The 13,854-nt window shown below is 53.6% G+C and overlaps 1 protein-coding gene across 3 annotated transcripts in view; it reads left to right on the top strand.

Annotated features, from left to right (window-relative positions):
- TOGARAM2 (TOG array regulator of axonemal microtubules 2) overlaps positions 1 to 13,854 on the top strand; it is a 49,255-nt gene that overhangs the window by 22,474 nt on the left and 12,927 nt on the right. For all 3 annotated transcript variants that reach the window (XM_057309342.1, XM_057309341.1, XM_044379616.3), the window contains 9 exons: positions 83 to 249; positions 2,939 to 3,089; positions 3,295 to 3,456; positions 5,595 to 5,748; positions 5,893 to 5,998; positions 6,858 to 7,093; positions 9,010 to 9,168; positions 13,042 to 13,159; positions 13,536 to 13,630. In XM_057309342.1, coding sequence (XP_057165325.1) covers positions 83 to 249; positions 2,939 to 3,089; positions 3,295 to 3,456; positions 5,595 to 5,748; positions 5,893 to 5,998; positions 6,858 to 7,093; positions 9,010 to 9,168; positions 13,042 to 13,159; positions 13,536 to 13,630 — 1,348 coding nt within the window. The remainder of the gene's footprint in view (positions 1 to 82; positions 250 to 2,938; positions 3,090 to 3,294; positions 3,457 to 5,594; positions 5,749 to 5,892; positions 5,999 to 6,857; positions 7,094 to 9,009; positions 9,169 to 13,041; positions 13,160 to 13,535; positions 13,631 to 13,854) is intronic.

Here is a 13,854-nt window from a genome sequence, read left to right as displayed (position 1 = left end):
GCCTCAGGGGCAGCCCAGAGGGGTGAGTGCTGCTTCGGAGTGCTGGGTGTCCTCAGCTCCATTCTCGTTCTTGACTCCTCAGAGCCAAGACCTTCAGCCCTGCCTGTCAGAGACAGGTCTGCCGCCCCTGAGAAGCCCGCCCTGCCTTCATCTCAGTCCGCTCCTACACTGACAGCCTTCTCCTTCGGCCAGGCCAAAGAAGCCCACCCCTCGCTCAAAGAAGAGGACCAGAAGGACAGCAGTACCAAGGTATCTGGAGAGTGAGGGGAGGAGAAGGTGGGGGTCAGAGTGGACCACTGGCTGAACACAAGCATGTTTCTGAAATATATAAATGTGGGGCCAGCTTGAGGAGGGCAAGAAAGAGCCCCAAGTCAGCTTCCCTGGTGCTTAAGGCTGGAACCTGTAGATGGTTTGGGGGTGAGGACCAAAGAAAGGAAGAGAAACAAGAGAGAGGAAGAGAAGGATGGGGGTGGGAGCTAGGTGAAGGGAAGAGTAGAGAGGGGAACTGAGGGGCAGGATGAGGGAGGACGGGAGGGCAGGAGGAGGTCACACGGGGTTCGGAAGGAAGTAGGATGTGGAGAGTACAGAGGGGCTTAGGTGAACCAAGCCAAGTAATTTGAACCAACACCCAAGATAGCAACTGAGAGGCAGCTGACTCGGGCAGATGAGCCAAAGGCTGTGCTGGACAGGCCAACAAATACCTTAGGCTTCTAAGGTGACCTTGGTCCAGATGGTTCTCTGCCCTGGTCTGGACGAATTTACTAAAACATGAGGAATCACTGTATGGGAGCTCTGTGCTCAGCCTTTGACGCAGAGATAGAAGAGCACAAGAAACATGCCTGGAAGGCCCGCTGTACGCATGTGCTTGTTAGGATCCGGTGATGACGATGAGGGGGTCGGGGCATCGCAGCCCTCCCACTCCAGCCAGGGCGCCAGGGCGTGAAACGAAGGACGAATTATTCAGGGCTGGGAGGTGACCCCACCTCCCGCCCTACCTTGGCCGCTCACCCGCATGGTCAGACCGTGGACCTTGTGATAACTTCACCCCACTGGCATCTTGCTTTCAGGCATCCCCTTCGCTCACCACCGTGTCCTGTTGTTCTAGCTTCATCCAGCCACACCCCAGCCCCAGCACTTCTTCCTGTTCTTGCATCAGCAATATCTCCCCAGAATCAGACCGTTCCTCTCAGCATCTTAGCTCTCTGTTATTTCTTTTGTCTAAAAAGAAAACTACTGCCTTGTCTCCACCCATTCTGTCCTGAGTCCACCGCAGTTGGGTTTGGGTCCCACTGCCCCGACTGAAACTGCCCACGTCAAGGTCACCGACGACCTCCACCCTGCCACCTGCCACACAACTCAGCCCTCTTCTAACTCGACCCGTCAGCAGCTTTGGGGGCTCATTCTTCTTGAAGTCCCCACCTTGGGAGGGAGGCGAGGGGAAGGTTTCCTTCTTGGTTCTCTGCCTCCATCAGATTTTGTTCCTTCCCAGTCCTTGGCTGGCTTCTCCTCATCTTCTTACCTCTACACGCTGGAGGCCCCAGAGCTCGGATCTCCGGCCTCTGATCTATTTATACTGACCTCCTGTGACCTGTTCCGGTCCGTGGCATTAAGTGCCGTCTATATGCTGAGGACTCCCAAATCTCCCTGTCGGACCCAGACTTTCCCCTGACCTCTAGGAGCAGTTAAATTATACAACTAAGTATGTATTAACTGATATTCTGCATTTCTACTTAGGTATCTAATTATATTTCAAGTGTACCTCAACCAAAACTCAACGGTTGAGTCTTTACCCCCCCCCCCCCAAAATCTCTTTCCCCAGTGAATGGCAGGTAAAGGCAACTCCAGCCTTCCAGCTACTCTGGCCAAAAATCTTGGGCCCGCCCTTGCCTCCAATCTTCCTCTGTCACCCCACACCTCATATATCAGCAAGAGCGGTGGGCTCTACTTTTGGGACTTGTCCAGAATCAGGCCATTCTGTCATCTTCATTCTTGCTAGTGTAAGCCCCCCGCCACAGAAACTCTTGGTTCTATTTTGCAACTTCTCATGAGTTTTACATTATTACCAAATACAAAGTTATAAAAAAAACAATAACACTTAGAGGAACCCCTCATTCCCCCAGTGGAAGTCTGATCATGTCACTCCTGTGCTCAGAACCTCAGTGGTTCGTTATGTCTTTAGAGGACACGTCCGACCCCTTACCATGGGCACGGGGCCCGGTGCACTATGGCTCTGCCCGCCCCTGCCACCTCTGACCCTGTGTCCTACCATTGTCTGACTCGGGGTGCTCTGGCCAGTGTCCTCACCACCCCCAACCATGCCCAGCACACTCCAGCCTCAGGGCCTTCACATTCTCTTTTTTTTTTTTTAAGAATTTTTAAATTATTTATTTATTTGACAGAGATAGAGACAGCCAGCGAGAGAGGGAACACAAGCAGGGGGAGTGGGAGAGGAAGAAGCAGGCTCACAGCAGAAGAGCCTGATGTGGGGCTCGATCCCATAATGCCGGGATCACGCCCTGAGCCGAAGGCAGACGCTTAACCGCTGTGCCACCCAGGCGCCCCTCACATTCTCTTTCCTCTGCTTAGCAGCCTTCTCCCCTAGAAACCCACATAGCCTCTGTTTCCTTATTTCATTCATGTATCTGCTTAAATTTCACCTCCTCTGGGAGTCCCTCTGGCCCTTCCTACCTAAAATGGAAGCCCCATCACCCTCTGTCCCTTACTCCTTCTGGTACGTACTGCCTGACATTAAAGCTTGGTCTGTTTGCTGTCTCCCCGTTCTGTGGCAGCCCTCTGGGAGCAAGGTCTTGGTCATTCTGTTCACTCCCAGAAGAGTGATGGCATGTAGGAGCCGCTCCCATTCTTGACTGAATAAATGCATATGGAAAGCACAGTTGGGTTCTCAAGGTTAACAGAGTTTGCCTTGACCTTCTGCCAGATCCAGGTCACCATCTCCAAGTCTGCCCAAGAGAAGATGCGGCTGAGGCAGACGAAGGAGGTGGAGTTGCTCCAGAGGGCAAAGGAGCTGGAGAGGGAGAGGGAGCTTGCCTCCCAGAGCCTGGCCTCCCGGAGAGCCCTGGTGAAGGAAGGTACTGGGTGCCTGGGGCAGGATTCCCTCAGGCTGGGGAGACTTCTTGGCCAACCCCTGGGCAAGAGAGGGTTTACCCACAACTTCCCATGCTCCCATCCTGACGTTGGACAGGGAGCCCCTGATGGGCTCATGTCCAAAGGAAGACGCTGGGGCTGAGGACAGGCAGGACCAGCTCCATCCTGGGACTTTCTCTGCCTCCACAGGCCTCCTTCCCCTCCGGGGCAGTGGGACCATGTCTGTGCCTACGGGGCTGAACAGCCCACGGAGAAACATGGGTGTCATCCTGAGGAAGCGGGCCAACCGGGCCTCACTGCCCAGCATCCCGGTCAGCAAGCAGGAGCCCAGCTTTGCCCGCCATGCTTCAGGTAGGGGCCAGACCGACTGGCTGGGGGACAGAAGTCCCTCTCGCTGTGCTGCCTCGGGATGCTTTGGGGCATTGCAAAGGTAACCTGGGCCAAGCTGCTTCTTCCCATTACCTGTGTTAGAGTAGAGGGCAGCCTGAGGCGTGACCGCCTTGCTAGAGAGAGATAGTGTGGGAGTCAAAAGCATCTAAGGGCCAGACTGGGGACCCAGGGAATTGCAACTGGAATTACTGAAAGAAGGGCAGGTGTGCCCAGCCTGCACATGTCCTAGAGGACTCATCAGTGCACCGGGACCACAGATGCTGGGGAAAAGCACCCACGAAAGTAGCTGGAAACCTTGGGAAGAGGAAGAGGGGATCCTGTAGACCTTGGTTTCCTGCAGTTTGTCTCATAAAATGTCAGGGTTGGATAGATCTGCTTACAGCCTGGGATCCCAGGATCCAAAGGTTCTATGGGACGCTCAGAAAGGTGCCAAGGGGCAAAGGAGGCTCTGACCCCCTGCTACGAGAGTAGCATCTATTTGCCTTACTTTTTTGTATATTGGGCATCCACTGACATTTCAATTTTGGAAGATTTTGCTACTAAAGAACATTTGAGAACAACCAGGCTCAGAGTTTCTTTAAGCGTGGGCTGTGGTGGGACCATGGTGATAGAACAGAACATCATTTTGGTGCCAGAAATAATATCGACTCATCCTTCTTATCCATTCTCTCTCTATCCCTTTGATTCCATCAAGTAGAAAGTCTTAATTCAGTGCTGGTTTTGAGAACCCGTTTCAGGCTTGGAAATCTCCTTTTAAACTTCCCTCCAGCTTGAGTCATCAGAGGCTGGCTACAATTTGAGAGCTGGAGTTTATAATGTCCTTTTACTTTTTTGCAAATATCCTATCCTATGACAAATAATATTTGTTTACCAATTATGGCAGTGACATAAATTTCCCTTTAGGATAAACTTATTTAAGATTTGAGAACTGGGTTGGCTTGAAGAAAAATGCCATATAAATAAAATTACAGGTAATTAAGAGACACGGCAAGAAGTCTTGCCGTGATAATTGAATGGTTGACACTCAGCAGATAATGATCTGTATAATCCACTCTACTCATTTTATAGTCAACAGAACTGAGACCCAGAGACCCAAAGTCACCTGTTTACTCAAGGTGATGGTGGCCCATGGGGATTAAGATTTTGGCTAATGACTTATCCAATGGCAAAGCTGAGAAGAGAATCCAGGAATGAGGTCTTTTGGTCTTGGCTTTAAGTAAAGGATTGGCCTGGATGCGCCATCTTGACAATCATGCTGGTGGAGATGAGCCTCTGAAGAGAAGTAGCCAGGAAGCGAGGTGTGGCAGTGAGAGCTATGGGTTCAGAGGAGACCCTCTGGTCATGGCTCCACTGATGGAGATGCTGAGGGATTGTGGGTGGGGACCCCTGCCCTTCCGTGCCTCTGAGGCCTTGATGATGTGTTTCGGGCATTGGAGCAGATAGCTGGCTAAACTGCCTTCCTGTTCCACTAGGATTTTATGACTCTAGCATCCATCTCCAAGGAAGGAGAGCCTAGAAACCATGACCTGAGTTTTAAACAATGTCCCTGCTTATTGGCAGTCCGTGCCACGTCTTGACCACATGGGCCCCCATTAGCTGCATTGTCTCGTTTGACCTTTCACTGTCCCCTGCTTCCTCCTTTGGGCCACTTCCTGCCTTCCCCATGGGCAGCTTCACAAAGGATGGAGAGCGGGGGGAAGGAGGAGAAGCTGATAATACAAGCTCCTGTGTGGCAATAAGGTTAGAACACCACCAGTGTGAGTAGGGGTTCCCTCCTTGCCGACTTACGAGCCTCTCCCAACCACAGATAGGGCAGGATGGCGGTGAGTCACTGGCGTGGTAGGCTTTGTCTCAAGACCTCAAGCAGCATATGACAGGCCGGCTTGTTTAGAACAAGCAGGGTTTAGATGGCAGGGCTGGGTTGGAAAAGGCTAACAAGAACTAGAACTTTTGGAGGGATCCGTGGCTCCCCAGTGGGGGAAGCACAGATCCTGCCCTCTCAGCCCTGGCCAGTCCCTTCTCTGAGTACACCTCGTGTTAGGCCAGGCCTGGGTCTTCCTGCTGACGTGCCATGTTCCTTTCCTTCTCTGCGTGGGCAGCCAATTCGTTACCTGCGGTGCTTACCTTGGGGTCTCCTGAGTGGGAAGAAGAGGAGGAGGAATTGGATCCTAGGACCTTTAAGGAGTTGAGGCCTTTCTCGAACCCTGAGCTGGGGCTGATGGATGCCCTCCAGTGCCTGGAGAGCAGCGATTGGTGAGGGGACCCCTTCTCCTGACCCCAGCTGCCCCCCTCCCCTGCTGCGGGGGAGGGGTGGTGGCGGGGGTGCCCTTGGTCCGCACGGGGAGCCGGGCTCCTCCCTCCCCACCTGCCTGTGACGGGACTGGAACTGCTTCTCAGGCAGATGAAGGAGAAGGGCCTGCTGAGTGTCCAGCGCCTGGCAGTCTGTCATTCAGATGTCCTTGCTGGGAGGCTGCACGACGTGTCCTTGGCTGTGACGGGGGAGGTGAGGCCACCTAGACAGCTTGTGTCCTGCTCACAGTCCCCACCCTGCAGGGCAGGCAGTCCCCCTTCCCTGGTGCCGCTGCTCAGTGGGGGTCACACGGCAGCCATGGAGGGGCTGTGGCTCCCTGAAACGTGACATCCCCGGCTTATTTCTTAGCTCTCAGCCACAGAGGTGGGAGGTAGCTGCCCATGTCTCAGATTGGAAAACTGGGGCCTGGGGTTTCCTTGTTCTAATCTCTGGGCGTTGAAACAACCAGAGTCCTGTATGCCTGTTTGTCCCAGCCTGGGGCTGTCCTCTGTACTCAGATGCCCCACCAGGGGCTGGAATGTTCTGGGCTAGATCTCCAGCTTCAGGGAAGTTGTAACATTCCCCCCCTCCCCCGACTTTCTCCCCTGGGGGAGGGGCGGGGGCCTAGACTGGGCCCAGAGAGGCAATCAGATGCATCTGATCACATGTGGAGGCCAGGCGCCTTCTTGGGAACAGACTATTTCAGTGGTGGGGGTGAGGTTGGCGGGGGGTGGGGGGGGTGGGGGGAAGCTTGTAAAGACTGAATTGAACATTATTTGTAAAAGTACTTTGAAGACTAAGTGTTGCACAAATTTCAGATGCTCAAATTTTAAATTTCAGGTGGAATTAATAACTATGATGATAACAATGATAGCATTTTTTAAAAATGGGGTTGTTTTGTCCAGAGCTACTGCATGGTTTTCATTTCCAGCCTGGAGAGACCTAGGCCTGCAGGGAGGGTAGCGGTGGCGGTGGCAGGAGAGGGTGGGGCCATCCCCCATTCTTCGTATGTTCTGGAGCCCTTGGCAGGGTCCAGCAGTCCTGGAGGGTCCCCGTCCCATCTCTCTCCTAGGTCACCAACCTCCGCTCCAAAGTGTCACGCCTGGCCATCAGCACCCTGGGGGCCCTCTTCCGGGCCATGAAGAAGAACATGGACCAGGAGGCTGAGGAGATTGCCCGCTGCCTGCTCCAGAAGATGGGGAACACCAGCGAGTTCATTCAGAGAGCTGCCAACCGTTCCCTGGGGGCCATGGTGGAGAATGTGACCCCCGCCCGCTCCCTGGTGGCCCTCACCTCAGCCGGCATCTAGTACGTGGTGGCTCATTGTCGGAGGGGTGGGTGGGGAAGGCAAGGCAAGGGGACAGGCCTGGCGATGGGAGAAGAGCAGGCAAATGCCTCACACGTGTAGCCAGTGGGGAGGAAGACCCCTGCTTCCTGGGTCGCTTCTCTCCCACCTTTCTTGGGCCAGGTTGGGGATAATGAGGCGAGCCCCGAGCCTCAGCCGCAAGGGGAGAGCTGCTGGGGAGTTCAGAGTGTCCGTGGTAATGTCCCTGGACACCAGGCTGAGAGCCAGCCTGCGGCCTGTGTGCCTCTCCCAGGGGACGGGCGTTCTTTCTGATGAAATCAAGGCTGTGAGCAGAGCAAGGCACACCATCTCATCGAGCTCGCACCTCTTGGCCTTTTCCTGGGGAGGAGGAAGGTGCCTGCCTGCTACGGGAGCCTTTCTGCAGCCGGATTTGCTTTTACCTTATTTAAAAACCAAAACTAAAGCAAAACCAAAACCATTTCCCAAACCCTTTCTCCCACAGGGCCAAACCACTCTCAGCCCCAGAGCCCGCCAGGACACTGGTGCCGGAGGCTTCTGGGAGAGCCCCCATGGCGTGTGGTAGCAGCCGGCAGGCCTTTGCTAGCCTCATCACAGCCGGGTACAAAGGATGAGGGGCTGTGGAGCCACACTGCCTGGGTTCACATCCTGGATTGTTACTTACCTTCTCCGTGCTCGGTTTCCTCATCTGTAAAATGGGCACAATATGGTGCCAACCTCCTCAAAGTGTGAGGAGTAAATGAACTGATTTGTGACAGAGCACTCGGAACCATGCCTGCCTTTACTGTAACATTTATTGAGTGCTCACTGTGGCTGCCGCTACCTTGGGAGAAGTTGACTGTACTTTTTTCTGGACTCTTCCCTTCCCTCAGCTTCCTCACCAGCAAAATGATGCAAATGGTGGCTTATGGAGTCGAACAGATAATAGATGGGGGGAGAGGTTGTTTAGCAGGGTACCTGGCTCTGAATTGTGCTAACTACAAGCTGAGGCAATTGATCTTTGTTGCCAGAAGCAGGGTCAGGTGTCCTCAGGGGCAGCTCCCCTCCCCCCCCCTTGAATTCCTGGGGATCTTGCTAAAATGCAGATTCTGATTCAGATGCTAATGGATGCTGGTCCCTGGACCAGGGGGAGTAGGGAGAGCCCACAAGTCCCCCTTTGTGTTACCTTGGAATGGGACTCTGGGGGAAATATGGGTTGGTGTTGCTTAATGAACTCTGGACACACAGGCCCTGTTTGAAAAAGGTGAAAAAGAAAGGTTTCTCCTGTAAGATTTCAGGCTCCCCCTCTTAGGGTTACCAAATCACTCATGGGTCCCTGTCCCTCCCTCCTGTCTCAGCTCACTTCAGCAACCCTGCAGTTAGCTCCCACTAAATGTGGGCAAGTGCCGGGCTCCAGCGGGGCCCAGAATTCCACGGGGAGGGGGAAGGAAGCTTGGCCCAGCTCCCCGGGAGCTCCTCGCCTGGCTCCTTGCCTGGAGCCACAGGGGCCCACCTGTACTTCCCAGGGGACAGTGCTAGCCCCAGGGAACATTCTGCTGAACTGGCTGGGGAGGGCAGAGAAGGAGACAGGCATTGGGTGGGATCTTTCTAGGTGGAGAAAAGGTGGGGAAGACAAACGCGGGCTCAGGAGGTCCAGAGGTGGTGAGCACCTGTGGGGGGGGAGCACCACGTGGTTGTAGGCACTTCTTCCTTCTCCCATCGTTTCCGTTGTCATCCTGGGTTCTGTGATCTGGACGTGACTGCTCTTTCCTTGAAGATTCCCTGTAGCCCATATGAGAGATTGTGGAGCCCATCACGGCGTGAAACATGGAGGCACAACTGTAGGTCCGCATGCGGCAATCTGGGGACACCACACCCCATTCCTTGTCTGAGCCCTTGACCGTGATTGTATTTTTCTCAGCCACAGAAACCCCTTAGTCCGGAAATGCACCGCCGAGCACCTCTCTGCCGTCCTGGAGCAGATAGGCGCCGAGAAGCTTCTGTCGGGCAGCAGGGACAGCACGGAGATGCTGGTGCACAACCTGGTGAGGCTGGCCCAGGACTCCAACCAGGACACCAGGTGATGCAGGGCCTGGGGCCTGGGGGCTGCCTCATGGGCCAGCCCAGAACAGATAAAGCAACCAGGCTTCTTGAGGGCCCCGGCCCTCACAGCTCAGCTTCCCCAGGGCCATGGGAGGGATGGGCAGACGGACCACAGCTCTGTCCTTCCTTTATGGCCCCTGTCCATCTCTCTCTGCCGGCGTAGCCAGGCCTGCAGGAATGCCCGCCTCTGGTTCTCCCTCTCTCAGCGCGGCTCTCCCTCTGTGCCCGACCCACCCCAGCTCCACCCTCTGAAAGGCCATTCGTTCTTCTCAAGGATAGTGAGCCGATCACTCTTCATTATTATGGACAGGGCAGTGAATAAGAAGAATTAGGCCTCTGCTATCCTGGAGCTCTCCCCTAGGGGTGGACAGATAATAAACAAATAAATTATTACCATCATTTCAGATACAGATAAGGGCTACAGAGAGAAAGCACCAAGGTGGAGAAGGGGGTGGCAGCTGCTTTGACAGAGAGCTAGGGGAGATCTTTCTGAAGAGCGACACTGGAGTGGAGAAGTGATGGGCCACCAGGAGCCAGCTCGCTGGGGGGCCGGGGTGCGAGTGTGCCAGGCAAAGGAAATGTAGGAAGCCCCCCCCGCCCCCCCCCCCCCCCCCCCCCGCCTCCCAGGGGCGTATGCTCGGTGCTCCGGGAGGAGGAAGGCTGGGCTGTGTGGCGGCCTGGTGATGGGGGCAGAGCGGACAGGCGATGAGGCCGGGCGGGGCAGGGCCCCTCGGGCCACGGTCAGGAGGCAGGATTTTGGCTGGGGTGTGACTAGAAGCCCCCGGAGGTACTTTCGTAGTCATGTGAGGAGATATTCAGCCGTGCTAAGCGGGAGAGTGATAGAACCTGATGAAGTCTCGGAAAGCTAGGGTTAGGATCCAGTGAATCACACTCCTTAGTTCCTGGGACATTACGGCCCCATCTGGAGACCACACCACAGCCGGTGCTGCTCCACTGGGCATGTCCTCCCTCGTTCTGTGCTTTCGTACCGACGAGGGTGCGCCCTCCCCACTGCAGCCGTGCTCCACGGGACAGCCTCACCGGTGCTCCCTGGAACGTCTGGGAATATTCCCCGGGGGCAGGGCGGTGGCCAGGGGCATGTGTCCACCTAAGCCACCCGAGCATCGCAGCATGGGGAGCTCTTGAGCACGCCACCCCCTCCACCTTCCTTCTGCGGGGCCCGTGCCTACCTCCTCACGACCCTGCAGTATCTGGAGTTCTAATTTTTATTGATTTAATGGGTACCAGTACCAGCTCATTATTATTTCTCAGTGCTTTCCCCCCCTGATTACTAGAGTTTGTGTGTCTTTAAAGGCTCTCTGCCTTCTTGATTTTTTAAAAAATATCTTTCTGGGTGCTCATTAGAGGATTGATAGTAGGGGAGGGGGCCGGGATGGAGGAGGGACACCAGACAGATGGCTACTCCCCAGTCACCGCCAGAGGTACTGGAGGCTAGCAGAGGGGAGGGGAGAGCTGGATTGGGTGTCTTTTGAAGGCAGAGCCAACAGGATGTGGGTGGTGAGGCTTTCAAAGAGAAATCAAAGATGATGCTTGGGTTTTTTAACTGAACAATTGGGTAAATGATAGTGTCATTTTCTGAAATGAGGAACATTGGTGGGGATCTAGAATGTTCTAGTTGATTGGTTTTTAGTTTTTGGGAGGGGGATGGACAACGAGATCTAATGTCTCTCCAGCTGGAACGTCCCCCTCCATTCTGACATCTCTCACGTTGCCGGCGTTGACGACACTCCATTACCTCTTAGCACTTGTGCTTCCAGTGTCCGTGGCCCTACATTCCCTCGTTCCCCTCTTCCTCTGTGACCACCTCTGCGCCTGCCTGCCCTCTGGACACAGATGGCCGCAGGAGTGTCTTCATTCTTGTCCTCCTCCTACAACTTTCCCTGAGTACTGTTACCATTTCCGTGGATCCAACCACAGCAACCCTGATGCCTCGTAGGGTCTCCCTCCAGGCTACCCCTTCTCGGAGCATCAGTGCTTTACCTCTAGTGCCTCTGGAGGACCCATCACCCTGCCAGATGTCCCACTGTCATCTTTGGTGCACGGTTCCCTTCAATGAACCATTGCCTTCTCCCCAAGCCTGTTTCTCTGGCCGTGTTCCCTCTATTGTTAAAAGTCACTATTATTTACTGAGTCATTGAAGATGCAAAATGCGGACCTTCATACTTCGATTCTAAGACACACAATTTCCCCCACATTTTAGTATCTGACAATCAGAGGCGTCTCATAGCTGCTGCTGGCCAGGCAGCAGTTTTGACTTGGGTTTCACTCTCCGCACATTCTCAAACCTGGTCATTATTGCTCAGAGCATAAACCTTTGAATTACAGTTTGCATTGTAGGAACTAAACTATGAGCCTTTCTTTGCTTGTTAGCCTTTTATATTTATTTTAAGAAGCCACTGTGGATGCTCTGTGGGGACTTGTAGAGTTTAATTGCTCCCTAAGATGTCTCAGAAATATTACAGTATTATATTCGGCATTGAAATGAAAAGTTTTAGTGTCTGAGAAGAGGCATGGAACTAGAGTGATGGACATAAATTAGATATTAATGCAAACAGTCATGGAAGGAACGACCAAAATTCCCCATTTCCTTACCAGGCGACCCCTAAGCAGTTTGCCCAGCCTGAGGAAGGAAGGGCACCACCCGCCAGTAACATTACCTCTGTTCCTGAGATAAGTGTTGCCTTCCCCATGGCGCAACGTCATTGAAGGCAGTGGGAATTGCCAGTGCTTTCTGTTTTTGTTTTTCCTCAGTGGCAAATAAATCAGTGGTGCATTTGATAATCAGTGGAGTCTTGGGCTGAGCCAACTATGACTGTAGATGCTCCCTGCCCCGCCTCCGATCAGCTACCCAGCCCCGCAGTTTCCACTTCCATAGCAGGTCGTTGGTCTGACCGCCCTTTCTTCCTCCTACTCTACAGCCTTGTTTCAGGACTTCGTTGTCTCTTGGCTGGACTATCATGGTGGCCTCTTAACAGGTCTCCTGGCCCCCCTGCCTTGCCCCCAGAGATGTGCCTCCACGCTGTTGCCAGAGACATTTTTACCAAAGTGCAAACCTGGTCATTCCGCAGCTTCCCATTGCCCTCAGGTTAAAGCCTGGCTCCTTCATGTTTCCAGAAAATGGGTCACACCTTCTCCCTTTCCTATCTTGCATCCAGGCCCTGTGTGCTCTTTTCTAACCACACACCTGCTAATGCACCAGACTGTATTACAGACCCGGGAATGACCCCCCCACCCCCTTACTCCCTGATCCCATCCCACTTGTGAACTCCTACTCCTCTTTTGAGTCCCAATCTAAGGGTCACCTCTTCTTTGAAGCCCTCTTTGATTTCCTCCCCCACCCACCATGGTTCACTAGGTAGAGCTAACCACTTCTTCCCATACTGCCCCCCACACCCTTCCTCAGACTTCTAGATGCCCCGTACTCGAAGAAGTTAAGTACGTTTTGGTATAGTCATCCAATGGAATGTTATGAATCCACTAAAAAGGATGACATGGGAAGATGATTAATAATTAATTGAAGTGAAAAAAGCCAGAGGCAAGTTGCGTATACATTCTGGGATCAACAAAAATGTATATGCGTCAAAAAGACTACAAGAAAATATGTGAAAATGTAATAGTGGTTTTCTCTTGGTAACGGGGCTACAGATGATGTTTATTCCTTTATGAATCTAGTTTTTAACTGTCTTAATTAGTGATCACTGTCTTAATTAGAAAAAATATTAAAAACTCTTTTATTACAATTAGAAAACTTCTGTGCATTCGTAAAGCAGATTCATGGTGCATTCATTTCTATGGCTGTTTCTTCACCCCTGTCTTTCTCCTGTGGCAGGTTTTATGGCCGCAAGATGGTGAACATCTTGATGTCGAATACGAAGTTTGACACATTTCTGAAGCAGAGCCTCCCGTCGCACGACCTACGGAAGGTCATGGCAGCTATTAAGCAGCGGGTGAGCTGGGGGCCTGAGCAGGTGGGGTAGGGTAGAGGGGCGCAGGGGAGGTCAGAGCTGAGCCGGTCAGGGGATTCCATTTCACCCACAACTCCTGCCAGGTGGGATAGATGTGATTTCCTTCCCCTGTGCTTGGACCTGGCTCTGCCCCTCTCTGCCGGTGTGCCTTGAGCCAGCCTGGGCGTCCACACCGTCTCCTGTTAAATGGGGATCTTGACCCCTGCCCTGACTACTAGTGGTCTAGAATGCTCAGGTGTGCCCTCAGAAGCTCTGCCGGGTGGGAGGGGTTATTCCTCTCGCTATGGTCTAGCCCCCAGTGCCCAGCAGTTCCCCAGAGGGCCACCCCTTTGGCTCATGTCTGTGTGCCTCTTTGAAGGGAATAGAAGATAGTGACGGACTTCCATCTGCCAAGGGCCGCAAGGTGTCGAGGAGTCTGGTGCTGTGTGAGAACGGGCTGCCCGGCGAGGATGGGTATGGCTGCTCTTGTCTCTCTGGGGCTCCACGTTCGAGGCTGCCGATGGAGGTGGCCTGCTGGCCCTGGGCCAGGGGTGGCTCCGGGAGACTGTGTGGATCTGGGCTATGGTGGAGACCTAGTTGGATCTGGGTGAATTTGTAAGAGGTGTTCCCCCACCCAGATCTCAGGGAGACCAAATCCTGGGATCAGAAGCACTTGCCAGGAGAGGTTGGTTCCTGCA

Source organism: Ursus arctos, unplaced genomic scaffold, assembly GCF_023065955.2.
Source record: "Ursus arctos isolate Adak ecotype North America unplaced genomic scaffold, UrsArc2.0 scaffold_8, whole genome shotgun sequence".
Classification (NCBI taxonomy): Eukaryota; Metazoa; Chordata; class Mammalia; order Carnivora; family Ursidae; genus Ursus; species Ursus arctos.
This window is presented reverse-complemented; position numbering and strand designations above follow the sequence as displayed.